The sequence below is a fragment of the Equus asinus genome, chromosome 5 (assembly GCF_041296235.1).
Source record: "Equus asinus isolate D_3611 breed Donkey chromosome 5, EquAss-T2T_v2, whole genome shotgun sequence".
Lineage (NCBI taxonomy): Eukaryota > Metazoa > Chordata > Mammalia > Perissodactyla > Equidae > Equus > Equus asinus.
Window position 1 is genome coordinate 25,807,417 of NC_091794.1, and position 24,450 is coordinate 25,831,866.

The 24,450-nt window shown below is 38.2% G+C and overlaps 1 protein-coding gene across 1 annotated transcript in view; it reads right to left on the reverse strand.

The window, feature by feature from the left end:
• Positions 1 to 24,450, reverse strand: part of SNX4 (sorting nexin 4) — a 68,870-nt gene that overhangs the window by 9,368 nt on the left and 35,052 nt on the right. The window contains exons 8-12 of the mRNA XM_044771415.2: positions 22,802 to 22,863; positions 11,342 to 11,407; positions 8,290 to 8,379; positions 5,705 to 5,804; positions 3,680 to 3,825 (exon numbers count right to left, since the gene is read on the reverse strand). Of these exons, the coding sequence (XP_044627350.1) occupies positions 3,680 to 3,825; positions 5,705 to 5,804; positions 8,290 to 8,379; positions 11,342 to 11,407; positions 22,802 to 22,863 (464 nt within the window). The remainder of the gene's footprint in view (positions 1 to 3,679; positions 3,826 to 5,704; positions 5,805 to 8,289; positions 8,380 to 11,341; positions 11,408 to 22,801; positions 22,864 to 24,450) is intronic.

Below are 24,450 nucleotides of genomic sequence, written 5' to 3' on the forward strand. Positions count from 1 at the left end.
AGAGTTGAAATAATAGCAAGCATCTTTTCTGATCATAACGCTATTAAACTAGAAATCAACTACAAGAAAAAAGCAGAGAAAGGTGCAAAAATGTGGAGACTAAACAACACGCTTCTCAACAAACAATGGATCATTGAAGAAATTAAAGAAGAAATCAAATATTATCTGGAGACAAATGAAAATGAGAACACGACATACCAAATCATTTGGGATGCAGCAAAAGCAGTCCTAAGAGGGAAATTCATCGCAATACAGGCTCACCTCACTAAACAAGAAAAAGCTCACGTAAGCAACCTCAAACGACACCTAACGGAACTAGAAAAAGAAGAACAAACAAAGCCCAGAGTCAGTAGAAGGAGGGAAATAATAAAAATAAGAGCAGAAATAAACGATATTGAAACAAAAAAGACAATAGAAAGGATCAATGAAACAAAGAGTTGGTTCTTCGAAAGAATTAACAAAATTGACAAACCCCTAGCCAGACTCACCAAGAAAAGAAGAGAGAAAGCGCAAATTAATAAAATCAGGAATGACAGAGGAGAAATCACAACAGATACCAATGAAATACAAGAGATCATAAGAGAATACTATGAAAAACTATATGCCAACAAATTGAACAACTTGGAAGAAATGGACAAATTCCTAGACTCCTACAATCTCCCCAAACTGAATCAGGAAGAAATGGAGAATCTGAATAGACCAATCACAAGTAAGGAAATAGAAACGGTAATCAAAAACCTCCCCAAAAACAAGAGTCCAGGACCAGACGGCTTCTCTGGAGAATTCTACCAAACATTCAAAGAAGACTTAATACCTATTCTCCTCAAACTGTTCCAGAAAATTGAGAAAGATGGAGAACTCCCTAACACATTCTATGAAGCCAACATCACTCTGATCCCCAAACCTGACAAGGACAACACAAAGAAGGAGAACTACAGGCCGATATCACTGATGAACATAGATGCAAAAATCCTCAACAAAATTTTGGCAAACCGATTACAGCAATACATCAAAAAGATTATACACCATGATCAAGTGGGATTTATACCAGGGACACAGGGATGGTTCAACATCCGCAAGTCAATCAACGTGATACACTACATCAACAAAATGAAAAACAAAAACCACATGATCATCTCAATAGACGCAGAGAAAGCATTCGACAAGATCCAACACCCATTTATGATAAAAACCCTCAGTAAAATGGGTATAGAAGGAAAGTACCTCAACATAATAAAGGCCATATATGATAGACCCACAGCCAACATCATACTCAATGGACAAAAGCTGAAAGCCATCCCTCTGAGGACAGGAACAAGACAAGGGTGCCCACTTTCACCACTCCTATTCAACATAGTACTGGAGGTGCTGGCCAGAGCAATTCGGCAGGAAAAAAAAATAAAAGGAATCCAAATAAGTAACGAAGAAGTAAAACTCGCGTTGTTTGCAGACGACATGATCTTATACATAGAAAACCCCAAAGAATCCACAGAAAAACTATTAGAAATAATCAACAACTACAGCAAAGTAGCAGGGTATAAAATTAACGTGCATAAATCAGTAGCATTTCTATACACTAACAATAAACTAACAGAAAAAGAACTCAAGAACTCTATCCCATTCACAATCGCAACGAAAAGAATAAAATACCTTGGGATAAACTTAACCAAGGAAGTGAAGGATCTATACAATGAAAACTACAAGACTTTCTTGAAAGAAATAGGCGATGACATAAAGAGATGGAAAAACATTCCTTGCACATGGATTGGAAGAATAAACATAGTTAAAATGTCCATACTGCCTAAAGCAATATACAGATTCAATGCTATCCCAATCAGAATCCCAAGAACATTCTTCACAGAAATTGAACAAACAATCCTAAAATTCATATGGGGGAACAAAAGACCACGAATTGCTAAAGCAATCCTGAGCAAGAAAAACAAAGCCGGCGGAATCACAATCCCCGATTTCAAAACATACTACAAAGCTACAGTGATCAAAACAGCATGGTACTGGTACAAAAACAGGTCCACAGATCAATGGAACAGAATTGAAAGCCCAGAGATAAAACCACACATCTATGGACAGCTAATCTTCGACAAAGGAGCAGAGGGCCTACAATGGAGAAAAGAAAGTCTCTTCAACAAATGGTGCTGGGAAAACTGGACAGCCACATGCAAAAGATTGAAAATTGACCATTCTTTTTCACCACACACCAAAATAAACTCAAAATGGATCAAAGACCTAAAGATTAGGCCTGAGACAATAAGTCTTTTGGAAGAGAATATAGGCAGTACACTCTTTGACATCAGTTTCAAAAGAATCTTTTCGGACACTGTAACTCCTCAGTTGAGGGAAACAATAGAAAGAATAAACAAATGGGACTTCATCAGACTAAAGAGCTTCTTCAAGGCAAGGGAAAAAAGAATTGAAACAAAAAAACAGCTCACTAATTGGGAAAAAATATTTACAAGCCACTTATCCGACAAAGGGTTAATCTCCATAATATACAAAGAACTCACACTGCTTAACAACAAAAAAACAAACAACCCGATCAAAAAATGGGCAGAGGACATGAACAGACATTTCTCAAAAGAAGATATGAATATGGCCAACAGACACATGAAAAGATGTTCATCATCGCTAATCATCAGGGAAATGCAAATCAAAACTACACTAAGATATCACCTTACCCCCGTTAGATTGGCAAAAACATCCAAAACCAAGAACGACAAATGTTGGAGAGGTTGTGGAGAAAGAGGAACCCTCATACACTGTTGGTGGGAATGCAAACTGGTACAGCCACTATGGAAAACAGTATGGAGATTTCTCAAAAAGTTAAAAATAGAAATACCCTATGACCCAGCCATCCCATTACTGGGTATCTATCCTAAGAACCTGATATCAGATATCTCAAGAGTCCGTTGCACCCCTATGTTCATCGCAGCATTATTTACAATAGCCAAGACGTGGAACCAGCCTACATGCCCAGAAACTGATGATTGGATAAAGAAGATGTGGTATATATACACAATGGAATACTACTCAGCCATAAAAAAAGACGAAATTGGCCCATTCACAACAATGTGGATGGACCTCGAGGGCATTATGTTAAGCGAAATAAGTCAGTCAGAGAAAGACGAACTCTATATGACTCCACTCATAGGTGGAAATTAGTATATTGAGAAGGAGATCTGATCGGTGGTTACCAGGGAAAAGGGGGGGTGGGGGGAGGGTACGGAGGGGGAAGTGGTGTACCCACAACATGACTAACAAAAATGTACAACTGAAATCTCACAAGCTTGTAATCCATCATAACATTAATAAAAAAAAAAAAAAAAAAAGGAAGTAACACAAGAGCTGGGCGCTGAAGAATGAGCAGCCTTTTGTCAAATGACAGAAAAGAAGGGTAGAGGAAATGTGCAAGGGGTAGAAATCATGCAAAGTGAAGTGAAAAAATATTAGGAAGCTGAAACTCTTTCTTCTTTTTCCTTCCCACATTAAAACAATGCTTCTATAACATGATTTTTGATAACTCAAATTAGGGATTCAATCATTGCATTTGACAAGAACAGGGTATATTCAGGGATGCTAATGAAGCTGGTTATAAAGATTAGAAAGAAATAATCTGCCATGTAGCCTACACGTCCAGCTTTGTTAAACATCTCAGCATTTTTACCTGCCTTCCAGATTTTTAGACTTTAGCTGTTGTTCTCCTTCATTTATTTGTTCTTCTAGCACCTTTATTCTGGCTTCTCTCTGCTCTGGAGTTTCTTGACCAAAGAGCTTGGTAGTCATTCCCTTCAAAGAAAATGTTCTCACGGTCTAAAAGGAAATAGAAACAGATGAATGGATAAGCAAAATATGGTATATACCTATAACGCGGTATTATTCAGCCTTAAAAAGGAAGGAAATTCTCACACATGCTACAACATGGATGAACCTCGACATAATGTTAAGTGACATAACCCAGTCATAAAAAGACAAAAACTGTATGATTCTGCTTCTATGCGGTATCTGGAGTAGCCAATTCAGAAGGAAAAGGTAGAATGGGGGTGGCCAGGGGCTGGGAGGAGGGAAATTGACGGTTGACGTTTAATGAGTATAGAGTTTCAATTTTGCAAGATCAAAAATTTTTTTTTTAAATATTTATTTTTTTAATGTTTTTTTCCTTTTTCTCCCCAAAGCCTCCCAGTACATAGTTGTATATTCTTAGTTGTGGGTCCTTCTAGTTGTGGCATGTGGGACACCACCTCTGCATGGCTCGATGAGCAGTGCCATGCCTGCGCCCAGGATTTGAACCAACAAAACACTGGGCTGCCTGCAGCGGAGCGCACGAACTTAACCACTAGGCCACGGGGCCGGCCCCCAAGATCAAAAAGTTTTTAATGTCCTTTTTAAAAAAATTTTTCATTATGGTAAAATATAAAGTTTATCATCTTGACTATTTTTAGGTGTTATGCAACAATGTGAATGTACTTACTACTACTAAACTGTACACTTAAAAAAAGGAAATTAAAAACTTTCGCCCTGGCTCAGACAGAAGCACCATAAGCTTTACAACCAGGGGCTCCTCATATGATTTCTAACACTGGAATAATATAGAATAGTCAAAAAGGGTAAAATTCTAACTGACCTTCTTAATAGAATGGAAAACTTCTAGGTGAAGTATTAGGTAAGTTATTTCTTCACATTAGTGGTCATATTTTTAAAAATTATCCTATAGCATAAGAAATAGATAATATTCAACAGGCAACAACGGAAATAAATCAAACTAAAGAAACATATTTAAAATCTGCATAACTCACACTAAAACTTGGGTCTCTATTAATCAAACAGGATGCCTAAACCCAAGCTGTGCTGCTCTTACATTTCCTCACTCTCTGGAGTGTACTGAGGGAGCACCTGTCCCTTCACATGCCGGCGAAGAGAACCAAGCTCCCTGAAGATGGCCTGGGACCTTCCCCTGAGTTTTAAAAATAAATCAAGCCTAACATATACCTGCCTATGGTCACAGGTCTTCTCCCACATAGGTGTGACTTTTCATACAGGTATCAAGTGGGTAACATACAAACACTTTTAAAACTAAAGTGCTTGTTAACCAGTAAGTGACTCCTAAATGCTGGCACTGTCACTGCTTCACTACTTCCAGATTGTGTGCTCTCACGACGACAGCTCATTATTCCAACGAAACAGCTGGACAGTAGAAAGCTGGTTATTCAAATGATCTAAGTTTAATACAATAAGATATGGAATTTTCTTCGCAAGTATTCACTAAGCATTCAAGGATAAAGCACACAGAAAGCTCCTTGTTAGGAGAGAGGCACTGATTCTAACGGGGGAAGGATTCTTTTTTTAACTGATAGAAAGTAAAGTAAAATTTCTATAATATACCTTGTAAAATTAAACCTGACAAAGGCCATTATTTCAATCCCAAAGAATAATGTCTTTTCACTCAGACTTAATCAGCAATGAGATGACACTTATTACACGGGGCAATGTCAGCAAAATGTCTTACAGTAATATAGTACAACATTTTAATGGCTTACATCTTTTTATAGCAAGATCACAACCCAAACAATTATAAAGCTGCCCACAAATTATTCCCCTGTGAAAGCTACAGATCCCCTGGTTATTATAACTGCACTCGTCCCACATAAGGCTCGCTGCAATAATCCTAGAGCTCTAAATGAGAAACACTCACCCCTGTTGCCAGCTCCTCACATTGCTGCTTCTTCGACGCTAAGTCCTGAGCAGCCATCTCCAAGTCATACTGCATAAGCTCATGTTTCCTGCACACAGCCCTAGGGATGAAAAAGCCCTGCAATTTAATTTTTGTGTCTTTCCATTTAACATGTTAAACAATTTTTCCAGAAGTAAAGGGGAGGCATTCACAATGTCTTACTCGGGTCAGAACTTGTGTACCCAGAATTTTCAATTTTAAAGTGTAGTAGCCCAACGTTGAAAATTAAATCTAGCAGAAGCTAAGCATAAAAACTTTATGTATGTTTAAAACAAAAAGGTTGTTTTCTAGATACTTGCAACATTTTTTCAATAAACGTACCATTATCACGTACATCTTTTGTGGCCAACAGGCACATGAAAAGATATTCAACATCAATAATTACTAAGGAAATGCAAATCAAAACTACAATGAGGGGCTGGCCCAGTGGCGTAGCGGTTAAGCTCGCATGTTCCACTTCGGCAGCCTGGGGTTCACCAGTTCGGATGCCGGGTGCAGTCATGGCACCGCTTGACAGGCTATGCTGTGGCAGGCGTCCCATACATAAAGTAGAGGAAGATGGGTACAGATGTTAGCTCAGGGCCAATCTTCCTCAGCAAAAAGAGGAGGATTGGCAGCAGATGTTAGCTCAGGGCTAATCTTCCTCAAAAAACAAAACAAAAAAACCTACAATGAGACAGCACCTTACGCTCACCACAATGGCTATTACTAAAAATACAAGAAATAACAAGTATTGGAGAAGATGTAGAAAAAAGGGAACCCTCTTACTCTGCTGGTGGGAATGCAAACTGGTGTAGCCACTATGGAAAACAGTGTGGAGATTTCTCAAAAAATTAAAGTTAGAAATACCATATGATCCAGCTACTCCACTTCTGGATATTTATCCAAAGAACATGAAAACACTAATTCAAAAGGATATATGCATCCCTATATTCACTGCAGCATTATTCACAAAAGCCAAGAATGGAAGCAACCCAAGTGCCGATCAATGGATGAACGGATAAAGAAGATGTAGTGTATATATACAATGGAATACTACTCAGTCATAAAAAAGATGAAATCGTGCTATTTGCAACTAAATGGATGGACCCTGAGGGTATTATGCTAAGCAAAGTTAAGTCAGACAGAGAAAGACAAATACCATATGATTTCACTCATATGTGGAAGATAAACACACAGATAAGGAGAACAGATGAGTGGTTATCAGAGGGGAAGCGGGTGAGGGGAGGGTGAAAGTGGTAAAGGGGCACATATGTATGGTGATGGATGGAAACTACACTTCTAGTGGTGAACACAATGCAGTCTATACAGAAGTTGAAATATAATGACGTACACCTGAAATTTACATGTCATAAACCAATGTGACCTCAAAATCAAATAAAAAAATCTTCTGTATAACATAGGAACTAATGCTATAATCTCACATAGGAACTGAGTATTCTTTAAAAAGATACCTCAGTCATTTCTCAATAAAAAAGAAGAAAGCTTTATTAGTTTTTATCATCAAAGTAATCCATGCTCACTATAAAAATAAAAAAAGATTCCAATAAGGAATGCACAAAATAAAAAGTTTCAAGAACACTCTCGTTTCCCTACTCCCACCATCCAGACACAACCATGTTAGAAGACGGTGTCTATCCTTCTGGACTTTGGCTGGGCATCTACAAATACACATGTCCACATGCCCCAAGCGATTCTACATCTTTTCTTCCTTATATACACTATGGACATGTTTCCATATCAATACACATTAAGCTTTTCTAAAATTTTTAAGAGCTGCAGAGAATTCCACTGTATTCAGTAACTTTCTTTTGCTTGGTAACTCGAAAATACCTTGGTGAAACTTCTTACCACTCAAAGTTCTAGAAGGAAAAAGGCTAACAATGTGATGTTTTCATACCAGTTACTGAATAGCTAAAGGAACATTGCTCCTCTGTTTTACTAACAGAATTCTTATAACTGCTTTTAAAAGTGACAGGAAAATGACCAAAAGTGACTATGACCAAAAGCCATTATAGGAAAATGATTCATTTTTCTAAATTGGACAGAAAAACTATAGTAACTTCTTAATTAAATAGGACAATCTACCAGAGATTTCTGTCTGGCTCTGTAGGTAATAACAGAAAAACAGAAGACAAAGTCCTGATATCAAGAAGTTTTACAACTGTACTGAGGACAGAAGATATGCAAGTGTGAAAAAAATCACAGAATCAAAATAGCAATATACAACCTAGTGACAGATAGTGTGACACACACACAATCTGTACTTTGCTTCCAATCTTCAAACTGAAAAAAGTAGAAAGAACAACATACAGACAGATCTGATGCCTTAGATAATGGGTTTTATCAATATGTTTCAAGCACAGGGCTCGTCTTAAATTTCTGTGCCCAGCACTCTGCAACACAGAGGAATACATGAGACCCCATCCAATATCTGAGGGAATAAATTCATTTCAACATGACCTTACTATCCTTATTTTAGGGTAGCATAAGAAGAGAGTGGTGACCAGCCACAGAGCTACGTCTGGAACATGTATGGTACTTACCGCAGTGCTTCTGCATAAAAAAGATACTCCTTTAACTGATCTGCGTAATGTTCTTCATCTTCTAAAATATCATCAATAGAAGACGCATACCTGTTTAAAAACCATTGCACAGAGTGACTTTTACCAGGACACAAGTATTAACGCTCTAAAGAAGTTCTATTCAAAGTCTAGTCCACAGATCATTTCCTACTTAAAAAGTTAAGTACAGAAAGTGAGAACAAGTATATGGAAACATTTATAGCGTTTTTAACTACCATGACTATTTTATTGAATTTTACCAAAATGTTTTGATCAACAATGGCTTAGAAATAAAAACCAAAACAAACAAAAAATGGTCCTTCTATAGAGTGCTTAAGCACAGTATGACCAGTATCTTTTCTTCAAAGATAATACAAAAGGGCTACAAAATCTGTAGAAAGAATAACAGTTTAGTATAATTGGTGCATGAGTGTTCCTGGTAGCAACTACATACAGTAAGGCCAAAAAGCTAAAAAAGGAAAAGTCAAGCAAACAAAGATTACAGAAAATTGTATAAGCCTTATTTTATTCGAATGCTCACTAGCAACTTTTGCTTTGATGCGGACGAGCTCCTCACTGTCATGTTATTCTCATTCCTGGAGCTCAGTCTGTTCCTTGTACAGAAATGTGATGGCTCTCCATACTCCTTCTCCAAATCCTACAAGCATATATCTCAACAACTCGTGGAAATCGTCCCAGGCTACTTTAGTGCTCATTTAATCACTCTATTTCTGATCTCTTATCAACAATTTAGAACTTAAACTTTATCAAAGTAACGTGTTGCGCATTGGTTTTATTTCTCTGATTGCATTATAAATTCTGTAAGGACATGGGCTATGTTATTTACTACTTCTTACCGGTACAATAGGCATCCTTTTTTCAAATTAGTTCTGATTCCTTATAGCATGAGAATAAAAGAAAAACACACTTTATGTCTCCAGGCCTGCTTCATGTAGGCATGTAAACAAAGTTTACTGAAGTTCTAAAAATAATTAAATAAATGAACCTATGTTAAGGTCATTGAAAAGTGATGTGCTTATAGGATTTATAAAAGTAGGTGAAGTACATATTCTGTCATTAGAAATTTACATTTGTTAGAGTGTGGAATTTCCTCTATGTGACTGAAAAAAATCTTGAGAATCATCATAAAGAGTAGGAAAAATTGCCTTTAGTTCATAAGTCTAAGATTCTGGAAGAGTTAATGTTAAGGAAACAAACCAAAAAGAGGAACCATGGGGTTAGGGGCTCAAAGATAGGAAACACAGTGTAGGGATAAATGGCATATCCTTGGGTAGAAAAGCGTAAATGGCAAAGATTTTTAGATATCAGTACCGAGATTAATTTTCCTTAATACAACTGAAGGGACAATCCTAAATTCCTGCAAATACTGAAAATAAGTCAACAGAATGAAGACTTCTTAATAAAGTGGTTGAAAAGTACCCAGTTAGCTTGAATATGGCCCAAAGAAAAATAATATTTAGATAAAATAAATATTTCTTTTTATTCCTGAGTTGTAGGAGTTGTTTATATATTATGGTTAGAAACGTTTACTCCCAGTCTGTGGCTTGTCCCTTCATTATCTTGATGGTGTCTTGTGTTTGTATGTGTGTGTAGTAAAATATACATAATATAAAATTTACCTTTTTAACCATTTTTACGTCATAGTTTAGTGGCATTAAGTACACTCACATTGTTGTACTACCATCACCACCATCCATCTCCAGAACTTTTTCATCTTCCCCCATTAAAACTGTACCCTTTTAACAACTCCCACGTTCTTCCTTTCCCCAATGCTATCCTTTGATAAGCAAAAATTTTTAATTTTGATGAACTGTTTGCCATTTAAAAAGTTTTTCTTTTTTCATCTCCTAAGAAATCTGTGCTTACTTGAATGCTGTTGGCTACTCAAGGTCTTTTGAATTTCCATATAAATTTTAGAATTGGCTGATCAATTTCCACAAAAAAGTCACTGGAATTGTGATTGAGAGCGCAATTTGGAAAGAATGGTCAGACTAACACAACTCAGTCTTCCAACCCATGATATGGTTTCTCTCTCCATTGATTTAGATCTTTAATTTCTTTCAGCAATATTTGTATATAAAGATTTCAGGGCAGAGGTCTTTCAATCTTTCATTAAATTAATCTCTATTTTGTTTGATGCTATTATCAACAGTACTGCTTTAAAATTTTGATTTTCCAATTGTGTTGCTAGTATCTAAGAAGAATTGATTTTTTTTATACACTGATTGTGTATCCTGCATCCTTGTTAAATTCAGTTGTTCTATAACATTTTTGTTCTTTTTTTTTTTTTTTTTGGTGAGGAAGATTGTTGCTGAGCAAACCTCTGTGCCAATCTTCTTCTATTCTGTATGTGGGACACTGCCACAGCATGGCTTGACAAGCAGTGTGATCTGTGCCTGGATCCAAACCTGCAAACCCCAGGCCGCCAAAGCAGAGCGTGCAGACTTAACCACTATGCCACAGGGCAGGCCCCTTTGGTTGATTCTTTATGATTTTCAATTTAAGAGATCCTTTAACTGCAAATAGACAGTTTTACTTCTTGCTTTCTGAGGTTTATGCCTCTTACTCGACTCACTTGCCTCAGTGCACTGACTAGGACCTGTGGAAGTGGGGAGAGCGGGCAACTTTGTCTTGCTCTTGACCTTAGGTGAAACCATCGCTATTTCACTATTGAGTGCAACATTACCTGTAAGTTTTAGACTGAGGAAATTCCTTTTATTTCCAGTTTGATGAGAATGTTTACTGTGAATGGATGTTGAAATGCTTTTTCCACAGGTATTGAAATGAACATATGGGTTTTCTTCTTTATTCTGCTAATACATGAATTGGACTGATTGATTTTCGAATGTTAAACTAACCCTGCACTCCTGAGATAAATGTGAGTCAGATCTGCATACACAGAGCATGATAAAAATGCCAGTAAATGTGACAAAAACAGAAGAACGGCAGAATCACCCAAGTTTCCCCACTGACCTTCCCCTCAGGCTCTGCCTTACATCCTCCAGGTACTTACACATCCATATGATGACCAGCACTCTGCAGTCCATCACCCATTTCTTTTTCTATGGCGCTCCATTCACTAGGAAGAAAACGATAAACCAAAAACATCACAAATTAGCTATGGAATATTATTAAATGGAATCTTTAACAAGGTTTTTTTCTAGGCAACGTATAGTATCTGTATTTGGATTTATTTTCTATGACTCGAATATGCTGCTTTCCCCTTAAGTTTAACAACTAAATGCAAATGAGGCTTTAAAATGTTAGTTCAAAAGTTGACACCTGCTGCTAAGTGCAAAGTATCACACAAAACAGCTTCTGCTCACAGACAAGTTTCTCAGCCGGTGCGCCCAGTCAAATCAACTATGGAGCTTCTAGAAACTATGGATGCTGGCCCTGCTCTTGATCCACGTCATCAGAATCACTGCGGTTGAGCTGAAGCATGTATATTTTTAAACACTGCATGGGTTATTCTGATGAACACACCTGATTGCACGTCACTATCGACAGCTAACAGAAAAAGACAACTGTATGGAAACATCAGGTGCACAGTAAAGCTTTAATAATTTGCACTAAAGTTGCAGGAGAAAGTCTACTAGAACCACAGATCACTCTGTTGTCATTTCTGTGAAATGCTTCAAATAAAAATTTCTTTCTATGGAAGTTATAAATGTATATTATAGTAAACAGGGAAAATAATCTATAATCACAAATACCAAGAGATGACATAATTTGATCTATTTCCTTCTAGTCTTTTCATTTACTCATTTAATATGGCTGAGATTATCCAGTATATGCAATTTTATATCATGCTTTTTCCCCTTAACAGTATTTGCCCACATTATTAAAACAATTTGTTCTAAGCATTATTTCAGATGGCAACACATAATTTTTTTAACCATTTTCCTGGCCGTTCAGGTTGTTTCCAATTTTTCTGCTATGTAAAGAATGTATAATAAACATCTTCAATTGTACCATATCATAAAAGAAAAGAATTTAAAACATGATTATTCTGTGAATCTGTAGTTTTTACACACTGTTCTTGAAATATCAGCTTATATGCTTATACTACCAGAAGGAAAAAAACCTCACATGGTTTTTAATATTGTCAAGGAAGCAAAACGAACATAAATCACCTACGTAACAGTATGGTCATGACTAAAGAACAAACAGGTAAGACGTCCTCTGATAATTTTCTTCTCCTGTTTACTCCCAAAATAGTAATAGCAAGAGTTAACCTTTTTTTCAGTGCTTTGCTGTTTACAAAATGGATTTTTAACATCTCTAGCTGTACTGTCTACACTCTAAAGCCGTATTTCTAATGCCTACAAGACAATTCTACGTTTACACACCTCTATAATTTCAATTCAACATACCCAAAGCCCAGTTCTTCACATAAAACAGACACTCTAGGGATGTGGGGAGATTAGAGCTTAACTAGCCAAATATGTAACGTAGGGATTACAGTTAATGTAACTGCAGGTCATGGGAACAGAACAAACGGGCAGTCCAGATCAACTGTCTATTGGACGTCCCACAGGTACTTCACCCATCTAACCTTTGAGTACCTTTTCCTGTGCTACTGTCACAGACTAATTGCCCTGAGGAACTCAAGGGGGGTTTCGGAAGCACTTAACTCTTTCTCCAAATTATTTCTGCTGCTGTTGTTATGTTAAGAGATGCAATCACCAACCACCCCGAAACCACTAAGTCCCACTGCAGGAACAGCACCTGCACAGATGAGTGGTCGCACTTTGCTTCATTTTAATACTAAGATCTCCACCCCAGGAGAAGCCGAAGGCTTTTCACCATAACATGTGGGGTATGTGGAAGAATGTTTTCCAACTGAGCCCGCGCAAGCAAATACTCGCCTCTCCCTGAATATTCATTCCCCATCTGAAATAAAAGACACCTGCTTTCCCGTGTTTGGGGAGCCATGGCTTTGGGAATTAATTCCCTGTGGGCTCCTTATTTGCAGCCAATAAACTTTAGTTTGTTTGACAACTACTTCTGGTGAAAGTTCTTGATTTCAACTCAAGAAGAATTGGACCCACTTTGGTTTGATGACACTACCAACTCAAGGTCAACATTACCAAATTTAATTCCTTTGTTTACCACACAAGACTAAAAACTAGTTCAAGGAAGATAGGACTTACACTTAATCATCTATGTATTCCTATTAAATAGTTTAGTGCCTGATAAATACTTGGCATTTACAGTTCATAGGCAAAATGAAAGAATGAACCAATAAATGAACTAATAAATGAGAGGAGGGAAATATGTGCCAGGTTCTATGTATCAGCCCCTCTGGGCACCAGACCTCTCCCCTCAGGGCACACAGAGTCTAGCCTTTTTTTGTTTTTTGTTTTTTTTTTTGTTTTGTTTTGTTTTTTGGAGGAAGATTAGCCCTCAGCTAACTACTGCCAGTCCTCCTCTTTTTGCTGAGGAAGCCTGGCTCTGAGCTAACATCCGTGCCCATCTTCCTCTAGTTTATACGTGGGACGCCTACCACAGCATGGCTGCCAAGCAGTGCCATGTCCGCACCCGGGATCCGAACCAGCGAACCCCGGGCCGCCGAGAAGCGGAACGTGCGAACTTAACCGCTGCGCCACCGGGCCAGCCCCCAGTCTAGCCTTTTGCTCCCCAAACTGTGGTGCAGCAACTGCATCACCTAGAAACTTGTTAGAAACACGGAATCACAGGACCCATTCCAGATCGACTGAACCAGGGCAGTCATTTTAACAGTTCTCCAGGTGACCGAGTGCTCATTAGGTCTAGGACTGGAAACAGAAAATGTTAACCAGTGGAGTGAGGAGAGGAGGAAACCATTAACATACAAGGAACTAGAAAGGGTAGAAGGACTTAGCATCAACTTTGTAAGAGGTATAATGGCTATCATAAAGTACTTAATCGATGAGTTATTGTCACAGATGAACCAGATCAAAGAGAGTCATAGATCTTTCGTAGCATCTGATGAAGACTATGGACCTTTTCCTTAAGGGGGAAAAACTGCAAACACAAAATTTCCCGTGTAATTGCAGAGACTTCAGACAAGCTGAAGTCCATCCTCACCTCTCTGATTAAGAACTCTGAACTATAAAACCACCAAGATCCCTCCTGCTTTAGGTTTTTACAATTCCATTAAAGAAGGAAAGGAAAAGACTCCAAGAATGCCCAAGGATCAGGATTTTGGACAGGAATAAAAAATATTATTAGGAAAAAAATAGAGGTTTAGAGCTAAATTTAGTCACCCAATCTGGTGTTCATCAGGGATGGAGGCATGAGAGGGAAAGCGTCCAGTCCCAAGCAGGTCTGCGGCAACAGGCTTTACTTGTTTATACTTCTTGCTGAGGAAGACTGGCCCTGAGCTAACATCCGTGCCCATCTTCCCCTACTTTATATGTGGGATGCCTACCACAGCATGGCTTGGCAAGCGGTACCATGTCTGTACCTGGGATCTGAACCGGCGAACCCCGGGCCGCCAAAGCGGAATGTGTGCACTTAACCGCTGCGCCACCAGGCCGGCCTCTATTTGTTTATACTTCTGCAGAAGATTTCATGTAGACAAAGTTCCATGCTAAGAAGGGGTTTGGAAATCACTCTCCCCATTTAACTCCACAACTGAATAAAACTTAAAATCAGGCTCAGAGATCTAACACTGTTTACTCAGGCAGCTCATCAGAGTCAGAGCTGAGACTAGAACTGACTGCCAATAGTGTTCTATCTAATAATCTCAAGCTCCAACACTTCTTTTTGGTTTGCTTAGTCAAAAGAGTTCTTGACCCCAACCCACCATGCATATGACCAAAAAATAAGGTGTAGACTCATTAGACAAAATACATCCTGTGCCTCTGAGGTACACAATGACTTTTTTTTTTTTAAAGATTTTATTTTTTCCTTTTTCTCCCCAAAGCCCCCCGGTACATAGTTGTATGTTCTTCGTTGTGGGTTCTTCTAGTTGTGGCATGTGGGACGCTGCCTCAGCGTGGTCTGATGAGCAGTGCCATGTCCGCGCCCAGGATTCGAACCAACGAAACACTGGGCCGCCTGCTGCGGAGTGTGCGAACTTAACCACTCGGCCACGGGGCCAGCCCCATGAGGTACACAATGACTTTTGCGTATCCTTGATCATGTGCCTTTGCCCATGATTTTTTGAAAGAAATTTGCTTGTGTATTTTCCTGGAATCCCTTGAAAGGAATTATACCAACTGAATGGGAGAGATGGGTTTTTTTGGTTGCTTCTATATCGATTCACAATCTATGAATTAAAACGGGTATTCTGAAATGTTCAATTAACAGAATACAACACTTAAGGCTATTAGCTTCTGATAGCTTTCATTCACCACAAATGCATAGTTATGAGCACTTAAAACTCTTTCCCTTTTTTTCCAAGTCTTCTGCAGGGTGAATCCCACCTATGTATTCAGTCCAGTTCTGGACCGGTAGATCTGAAAGTTCCTAGGTCAGTCTGAAACTAGTGAAAATACAGACAAGTCCTATAGGCACCTACGGGGAATGGCCCTTCGGCCTATCCTAAATTGGATCAGGTGCGTAATCCAGGAGGAATCCGCAAAAAGCCTAGGAACTCAAGAAGAGAACAAAATGAACTCCTGTACTCAAAAAAAGAAAAAAAAAAAAACTAACAGCAACGTGTGACATGAACATACTACAAAATCTTCCCTGTTTCTTCTCTGTGCATCTAATTCCTGCTCATTTCTTAACATACACGTTTATGTTTTGTCCTCTTTCCTACTTTGACAGCCCTTTTCCACTCATAGCTCAATCTTTTTTTTTCTTTTTAAAGATTGGCACCTGAGCTAACATCCGTTGCCAATCTTCTTTTTTTCTTCTTCTTCTCCCCAAACCACCCAAGTACATAGTTGTATATTCTAGTTGTGAGTGCCTCTAGTTGTGGCATGTGGGACGCCACCTCAGCATGGCCTGATGAGCGGTGCCATGTCCTCGCCCAGGATCTGAACTGGTGAGACCCTGGGCTGCCGAAGCAGAGTGCGCAAACTTAACCACTTTGCCATGGGGGTGGCCCCTCAATCTTTTTTTCTTAGACCATTCTCTCACTACAATTTCCAATTTAGCAACAAGTCATAATTTTACAAAATTACTTGAGGTATATATTGAAAAAATTTAAATTAAGAAACAAAGCTGAGGAAACCAGCTTTATATTTCTTCCCCTCTTAAATTTCAAATCAAAGAATAAGAACACATTAAGCTTTTTTCCAATTATGTGACCGTCAACGTTCCAATTTCTTCAGTACTCTTACAGGTCAGCAGCTCTCAAAAGATAAAAACACTCCCCACCAACTGGCACTGCTCCGCTATCCTTTTCCACATTCTTAACTGATATCCTCACTAGCGCTTCTCAAACTGGGACACTTTATCATGGATACTTGAAGCCCTATGATAAACATGGCACAATTTTTACGAAGAATGAATTTTACTTTTACATTTGAGGAGAAAAAGCTTTATATACTTAACCAACTACGGATGTTCTACAGAATAAAATGCAAATTTTGCATGAATTGATAGAACTCGAGCCTTCAAAGAGATTCTGCCACAGCTGCTTCCAGCCCATCCATCCTTCACGGGGCTGGTGAGGGGAGGTGAAGAAGGGTATGCCGAAGGACAAGCTGAGGAATCCTCTTCTGCACTAGTTTGAGACAGACGGCCTTACAGCACTTCCCTCAAGTTCCCTAACCACACGAGTACCCTACTTGTTCTCAGGAGAGACACCTGCTTCCTGGGACAGAGGCCAGTTAATGTTGCCTCCTACAACGTACTACTCCTTGGCTTTAAGACGGCTCTCTACCTTCCTCTATCTTCTTTCCCACTCACCCTCCTAGCCCTGCTCCTCTTGCAAAAAACAGTAACAAACAGGCCTTATTCCCCTTCAAGGAGAACTTCAGGGACTTTCTTAAAAGACTATCAGTAACCTGCTTTCTTTCCTTCCTTAATCCTTTCCTCTCATTCCTTGGATCACTGCAATATCACATACCACTCAAACCAAACTGCTCTCCAAATCAACACCAAAGATTTACCTACCCACTTCCCCCCTTCTCATTGAACTCAATTCCTGTACAGTATACTCCAACTTCTTCTTGAAATGCTCCCTTTACTTGCTTGACAATGCACAAAGCTGGATCCTCATCAATTTTCCAATGTCTCCTTCACTGGTTCTTTTTCTTTGCCTGATCCCTGAACACAGGTATTCCCCAAGGTTTGGCCCTTGAATCTCTCGCATACTTACTATAACCCTCTAACATTATCACCTAACCCTACATTTTCAAAAATCCCTCCATTAGGATACATCTTTTATACACCACTCATAATCTCACCAGCCTCTTAAATTGCTGATCCAAATTTCCCATTGCTTGACAGAAATCTTTCATTCAAATGCAATCTATCCAAAACAGAACCCTTTTAACTCATCCCGCAAACTTGCTATTTCTCCTACATTCTCTATCACAATCTTAATCATTCAGCTGGCAGTGAATTAAATCTTGGTTTCCTTAGCACCTACCATGGTAGCAGGAACTCAGCAAACGTGTGCTGAATGCGTGGAAGAATCCATTGGTGAGTCCTACCATTTATACCTCCTTCATAGTCCCTCCTGGCAACTGCTATGGTTCAGGCTGCTGATCACCTGTTTAAATTAATTACCTCAGCCACTCTGGTCTCCCTGGCTCAATTGTCATGAAATATTTTAGATGTAAAATGGTTTTCTATTAATTAAATTTTTTTTCTGCTTTATTTCCCAAACGCCCCCGATACATAGTTGTATATCTTACTTGCAGGTCCTTTTGGTTGTGGGATGTGGGACGCCGCCCCAATGTGGCCCGACGAGCGGTGCCATGTCCGCGCCCAGGATCCAAACCCTGTGCTGCCACAGCGGAGCGCGCGAACTTAACCACTAGGCCATGGAGCTGGCCCTCTATTAATTTATTGAGTTGGCAAAAAGACAACTCTGTACCTTTATCATGAGACATTAATGCAAAGAATTTTCTTTAAAATTTTATTCAACCATGTGACCTTGTATCTACTGCATCTCAAATTAATACAAGTCCATTTATTAATTACAATAAATGTGCTACCTTTGGGAGTGTCTGATTTATGTTAATTTTCAAGTGACATATTCCCAAGCTTAACTGGAATTCCACTTTGGGTTATATTCTAAAAATCAGGACTAACTCATGCATAAATTTTTAAAAAATTGTAGATATGTCAAACATCATGCCATAGACTTCAGAAAATTGATCACTATTTGCCTTTCTTCCCATTTATACTACTCGTTTTCTATTTAGCCATATATTCCTCTCCTAGTAATGAAGAGTTTATGTTTACAATATCAATATGCTTCTCTTCATTAAAAATTGTCATATAATCCTGACATTGTCTCAACCTGCATTTAATTTTAATGTATTGATCAATCAAAGATATTTGGATAACCTGTTATTTAATAAATAAATTTGGATCCATATCTCACACCTGATATGCAAATAAATTTCAGATGAATCAAAAATTTATGAAACCACAAAATTGTGGAAGAAATGAGAAATTTTTTAAGATTTTATTTTTTTCCTTTTTCTCCCCGAAGCCCCCCAGTACATAGTTGCACATTCTTCATTGTGGGTCCTTCTAGTTGTGGCATGTGGGACGCTGCCTCAGTGTGGCTTGATGAGCAGTGCCATGTCCGCGCCCAGGATTCGAACCAACAAAACACTGGGCCACCGGCAGCAGAGCACGCAAACTTAACCACTCGGCCACGGGGCCAGCCCCAATGAGAAATTTTTTTTACACTCCATAGTGGGGAAGACCTTATTAAGATATACACAAAAATGAGAGGCTATTATTTTAGAAAGGAGAAAAACTAATCATTTATATGTAACTGAATTTAATAAACAGAATATATTTCTGCCTATTAAAAGCCAACATAAGAAAAGTCAGGGGCTGGCCCCGTGGCCAGTGGTTGAGTTCACGTGCTCTGCTTCGGCAGCCCAGGGTTTCACCGATTTGGATCCTGGGCGTGGACATGGCATCACTCATCAAGCCATGCTGAGGCGGCATCCCACACGCCACAGCTAGAAGGACCCACAACTAAAAATACACAACTATGTACTGGGGGCTTTGGGAGAAAAAGGAAAAATAAAATCTTAAAAAAAAAAAATCAAAAAACACACAACGAATGAAAAAAAAATGCAATTCATTTTACAAATTCCTCATTTTCCTAAAAGATAAAGAATTCCTGCAAATCAATTAAGAAATCAGACTACCAGCCAAAGAGAAAAAAAGGTGAAATATATATACAGACAACTTATGAAATAGAAAAAAACTGGCTGTTAATCACAGGAAGAAAAGTCTGAGTTCATTCATAATTAGAGAAATGCAAATTATAACTACAGTGAGAAACCATTTTCCACCATCAGTCTGATAAAGACAAAAGTTTGCTAACACATTCTTAGGGTGAGGGTATGAGGAAACAGATGCTAATACCTTGCTGGTGGGAGTTTAATATTTTCTATACAGGACAAATTGGCAATATCTACCAACACTACAAATACAATTATCCTTAGACCCAGTAACAACACTTGTAGAATTTTATCCACCTATACTCATACGTGCGTGTGAACTGACACACACAAGAATAGTTATTGCAGCATTGACTGCAATAGCAGAAGACTGGAAACAATTACCAAGAAACTGGTTAAATAAATTATGACACCCTTGCTCAATAAAGCCCAATCCAGGACTGGTAACAATACATCTTGGAGAGCAGTTCTTAAGCGAAAAAAGCAAGGTAAAACAAGTGAACACAGCAATGCATACAACATTCTCCCTTTTCATGGTAAGGAAAAAAAAAGAGGAAAATGCATTTGTTTGTATGTTAATATATTACATTTATAGTGTTACATTTTACTATAAGTATACACAAGAAACCGACATTAGTTGCCTCAGAGGAGAAGACTAGGTGGTTGGCACACAGGGGTAAAGAGAGTTTTCACTGTATATAAGCTTTAGTTTTTGGTGAATTTTGTGCCACATGAATGTATAACCTATTCAAAAATGTAAAATGAGTCATATTTTTAAATTAATTCAATCAAAAGGACTTACAAGGGAACATTAGCAAGGACATTTTTCTTATAAAAAGATATAGATACTAACTTCTAAAATGTCACAAGCAAAATAATGAACACACACAAAAATTCATAAAAGAAACGTTCAAAACTAGGTTGAATAGGAGTGGCAAGAGTGGGCACCCATGTCTTGTTCCTGTTTTCAGAGGGATGGCTTTCAGTTTTTCACTATTAAGTAAGATGTTGTCTGTTCGTTTGTCATATGTGGCCTTTATTATGTTGAGGTGACTTCCTTCTTTACCCATTTTATTGAGAATTGGATCTTGTCAAATGTTTCCTCTGCATCTATTGAGATGATCATGTGATTCATGAGGTGTATCATGGTGACTGATTTGCGGATGTTAAGCCACCCCTGTGTCCCTGGAATAAATCCCACTTGATCGTGGTGTATGATCCTTTTAATGTATTGCTGTATTTGGTTTGACAACATTTCGTTGAGGATTTTTGCATCTAAGTTCATCAGTGATACTGGCTCGTAGTTTTCCTTCTTTGTGTTGCCTTGTCTGGTTTTGGTATCAGGGTGATGTTGGCCTCATAGAATGTGTTAGGCAGCATTCCATCTTCTTCAATTTTTCAGAATAGTTTGAGAAGGATAGGTACTAAATCTTCTCTGAATGTTTGGTAGAATTCTCCAGAGAAGCCCTCTGGTCCTGGACTTTTGTTTTTGGGGAGGTTTTCAATTACTGTTTCAATCTCTGTACTTGTGAATGGTCTATTTAGATTCTCTTTTTCTTATTTATTCTGTTTTTGGAGGTTGTATGAGTCTAGGAATTCATCCATTTCTTCTAGGTTATTGAATTTGTGGGCATATAGTTTTTCATAGTATTCTCTTATAATATTTTGCATTTCTGGAGTATCTGTTGTAATTTCTCCTCTTCTATTTCTAATTTTATTTATTTGAATTTTCTTTTTTTCTTGGTAGTCTGGCTAAGGGTTTGTCAATTTTGTTTATCTTCTATTAATCCTTCCTACTGTTTTTTTAGTCTATTTCATTTATTTCTCCTCTAATTTTTACTATTTCCCTCCTTCTGCTAACTTTGGGATTGTTTGTTCTTCTTTTTCTAGCTCTGTGAGGTGCATTTTAAGATTACTTACTACTAGGTGTTTTGTGTTTTTTTTGATGAAGATTAGCCCTGAGCTAACATCCGCTGCCAATCCTCCTCTTTTTTGCTAAGGGAGACTGGCCCTGAGCTAACATTTGTGCCCATCTTCCTCTACTTTATGTGTGGGACACCTACCACAGCATGGCTTGCCAAGCAGTGCCATTTCCACACCCAGGATCTGAACCGGTGAATCCTGGGCTGCTGAAGTGGAACGTGCGAACTTAACCTCTATGCCACCGGGCCGGCCCCTACTTCTGGGTATTTATCCAAAGAATTTGAAATCAATGATCGAAAGAGATTTATGCGCCCCTATGTTCACTGCAGCATTATTCACAATAGCCAAGATGTGGAAGTAACTCAAGTGCCCTTCTACAGATGAATGGATAAAGAAGATGTGGCATATATATCCAATGGAATATGACTCAGCCATAAAAAAGGACAAAATTGTCCCATTTGCAACAACATGGATGGATCTTGAGGGTATGATGTTAAGCAAAATAAGCCAGAAGGAGAAAGATAAACACTGCGTGATTTCACTCATATGTGGAGGATAACAAATACATGGATAAAGAGAACAGATTAGTGGTTACCAGAGGCGAAGGCGGCTGGTTGGTGGGCGAAAGGGATAAAGGGGCACATATGTATGGTGATGGATAAAAATTAGAGTACTGGGGGTGAGCACGATGAAGTGAATTCAGGAAGTGATAAACAGTAATGCACACCTGAAATTAAACAATGTTATAAACCATTATAATCCCAATAAAATTACTTGGGGGGAAAAAAGAAAAAGAAAGGTGCAAAAACCACCAAAATATACAACTTATATATACAAGCAAATATTCTAATTTACACTAAAATTATCCTAAGACTGAAAAATCCATCTTGCAAAAAAGCCTTCAGAAATTATAAAGTGACACAAAGAAAGAAAAAAGAAAAATCACTAATTAATGAGACAGTGATTTCCAATGGAATCTTCTTGGGCATTCTGCCAAGAAGGTAAAAGGCACTGCTCCCTGCTTCAGAGCAGTTTCACTTTTATTTGCTCAATATATTGGACTTCCTCACTATTTTTTATTTAAAGAAAGGCTTTAAAATGAAAACTTTAAAAACCACTACTACAGGACATCATTTAAAAACATAATCTTCTATTTTCAAGAATTATAGTTCTCAGGCAAAAAGTGAATTAAAGCTAATCTTTATTTTTAAAGTTTGTATAATGCTTACCTGAAAACTCGCCCATAATTCCCGTGTACTTTATATACACCATAGAGTCGATCTGCTACTCTCTGGAAGAAATATTTAAAAGAAATTGCTATTAGGTCAAAGTTATATACAGACTACTTTAAAAAAAATATTTCATCCTCATAAAAAATGCATACTTGGGGCTGGCCCAGTGGTGTAATGGTTCAGTTTGCATGCTCTGTTTTGACGGCCTGGGGTTCATGGGTTCGGATGCTGGGTGTGGACCTAAACACCACTCATCAAGCCATGCTGTGGCAGCATACAACATACGAAGCAGAAGAAGATTGGCATGGATGTTAGCTCAGGGCCAATCTTCCTCAAGCAAAAAGAGGAAGACTGGTAACAAATGTTAGCTCATGGCCAATCTTCCTCACAAAAAAATTAAATTATAAATAAATAAACAGTACAATAAACTTGGAAAACATGGAAAAGAAAAAACTTAAATCTTCCAGTTTCATCACAGGGAAAAAAACCCCAAACTAGTGTTTTCATCATATTTATCGAATCGCTTTCATACTTCTTTCTATATATACAAGTTTTAATTATTGCTTTTAAACTTCCTATATCAAGAATGGTAATATTTTTATCCAGCAGGTTATTACTTTTAACAGGTACCCCTTTAAACAGTTTATAACATTCAAGCTAGTAGTATATAAAATATATAAGCATTTCTTGTTGAATATTTAGTTATCCCTAATTTCTTCAGTATTATAAATAATGTTGTAATAAGTATCTCTGAGAGTAAGGCTTTTTCCAAATTTCAGGTTGTTTCCTTATAGAGTCCCCAAAGTGTAAATTCCACTAAAAATATAAATTGTCAATTCTATTGATAATTTTAGACAAACGCTGAACACATGCAACAGACTTCTATGCTACTTTATTAAGATAACTCCTTCTAACCAACAAACACATTAGACAGTTTAATAACAACAGAATTAGAATTTAGATCCCTCAGATGAAATACGTACTGCCCAGTCATTCACACAAACTTTACGAAAGACAAAACAAAACACCACACGTGGTAATTTGCTTTACCTTCCCCTAAAGTGTTACAGACATGAACTGGAAGACCAAAAGCTAAACCCACATAAAACCCTTGAAAAAAACTCCTGGTATACAGTTTCTAAATGTAAATCCTGAGGATAAATTACCTAATCCCTTACTCAAACTTCAGGAATTTGAGGAATTAGGCATTAACCATACAACAAATTTTTTTGTCTTCTTCTCCCTAAAGCCCCCCAGTACATAGTTGTATATTCCAGCTGTGAGCGCCTCTGGTTGTGCTTATGTGGGACGCCGCCTCAGCATGGCCTGATGAGTGGTGCCATGTCCATGCCCAGGATCTGAACTGACGGGAAACCCAGGGCCTGCCAAGCAGAGCGGGTAAACTTAACCACTCGGCCTCGGGGCCAGCTCCCCATACAACAAATCTTAACCCTTTCAATACTTCAGCTGCAAGTGAACAAACCACCATTATAAATACCTGGAGCAGGTGTGAGAGGATCATAAAATCTTTTCCACCTCTCCTTGGCCCGCTCTGGAGGAACACATACCCACTGGACTAGGGAGCAGCACACTGCAGGTCTGCAGATTGTTTCTGTGAAGTCTTATTGAACACAGACATGCTCATT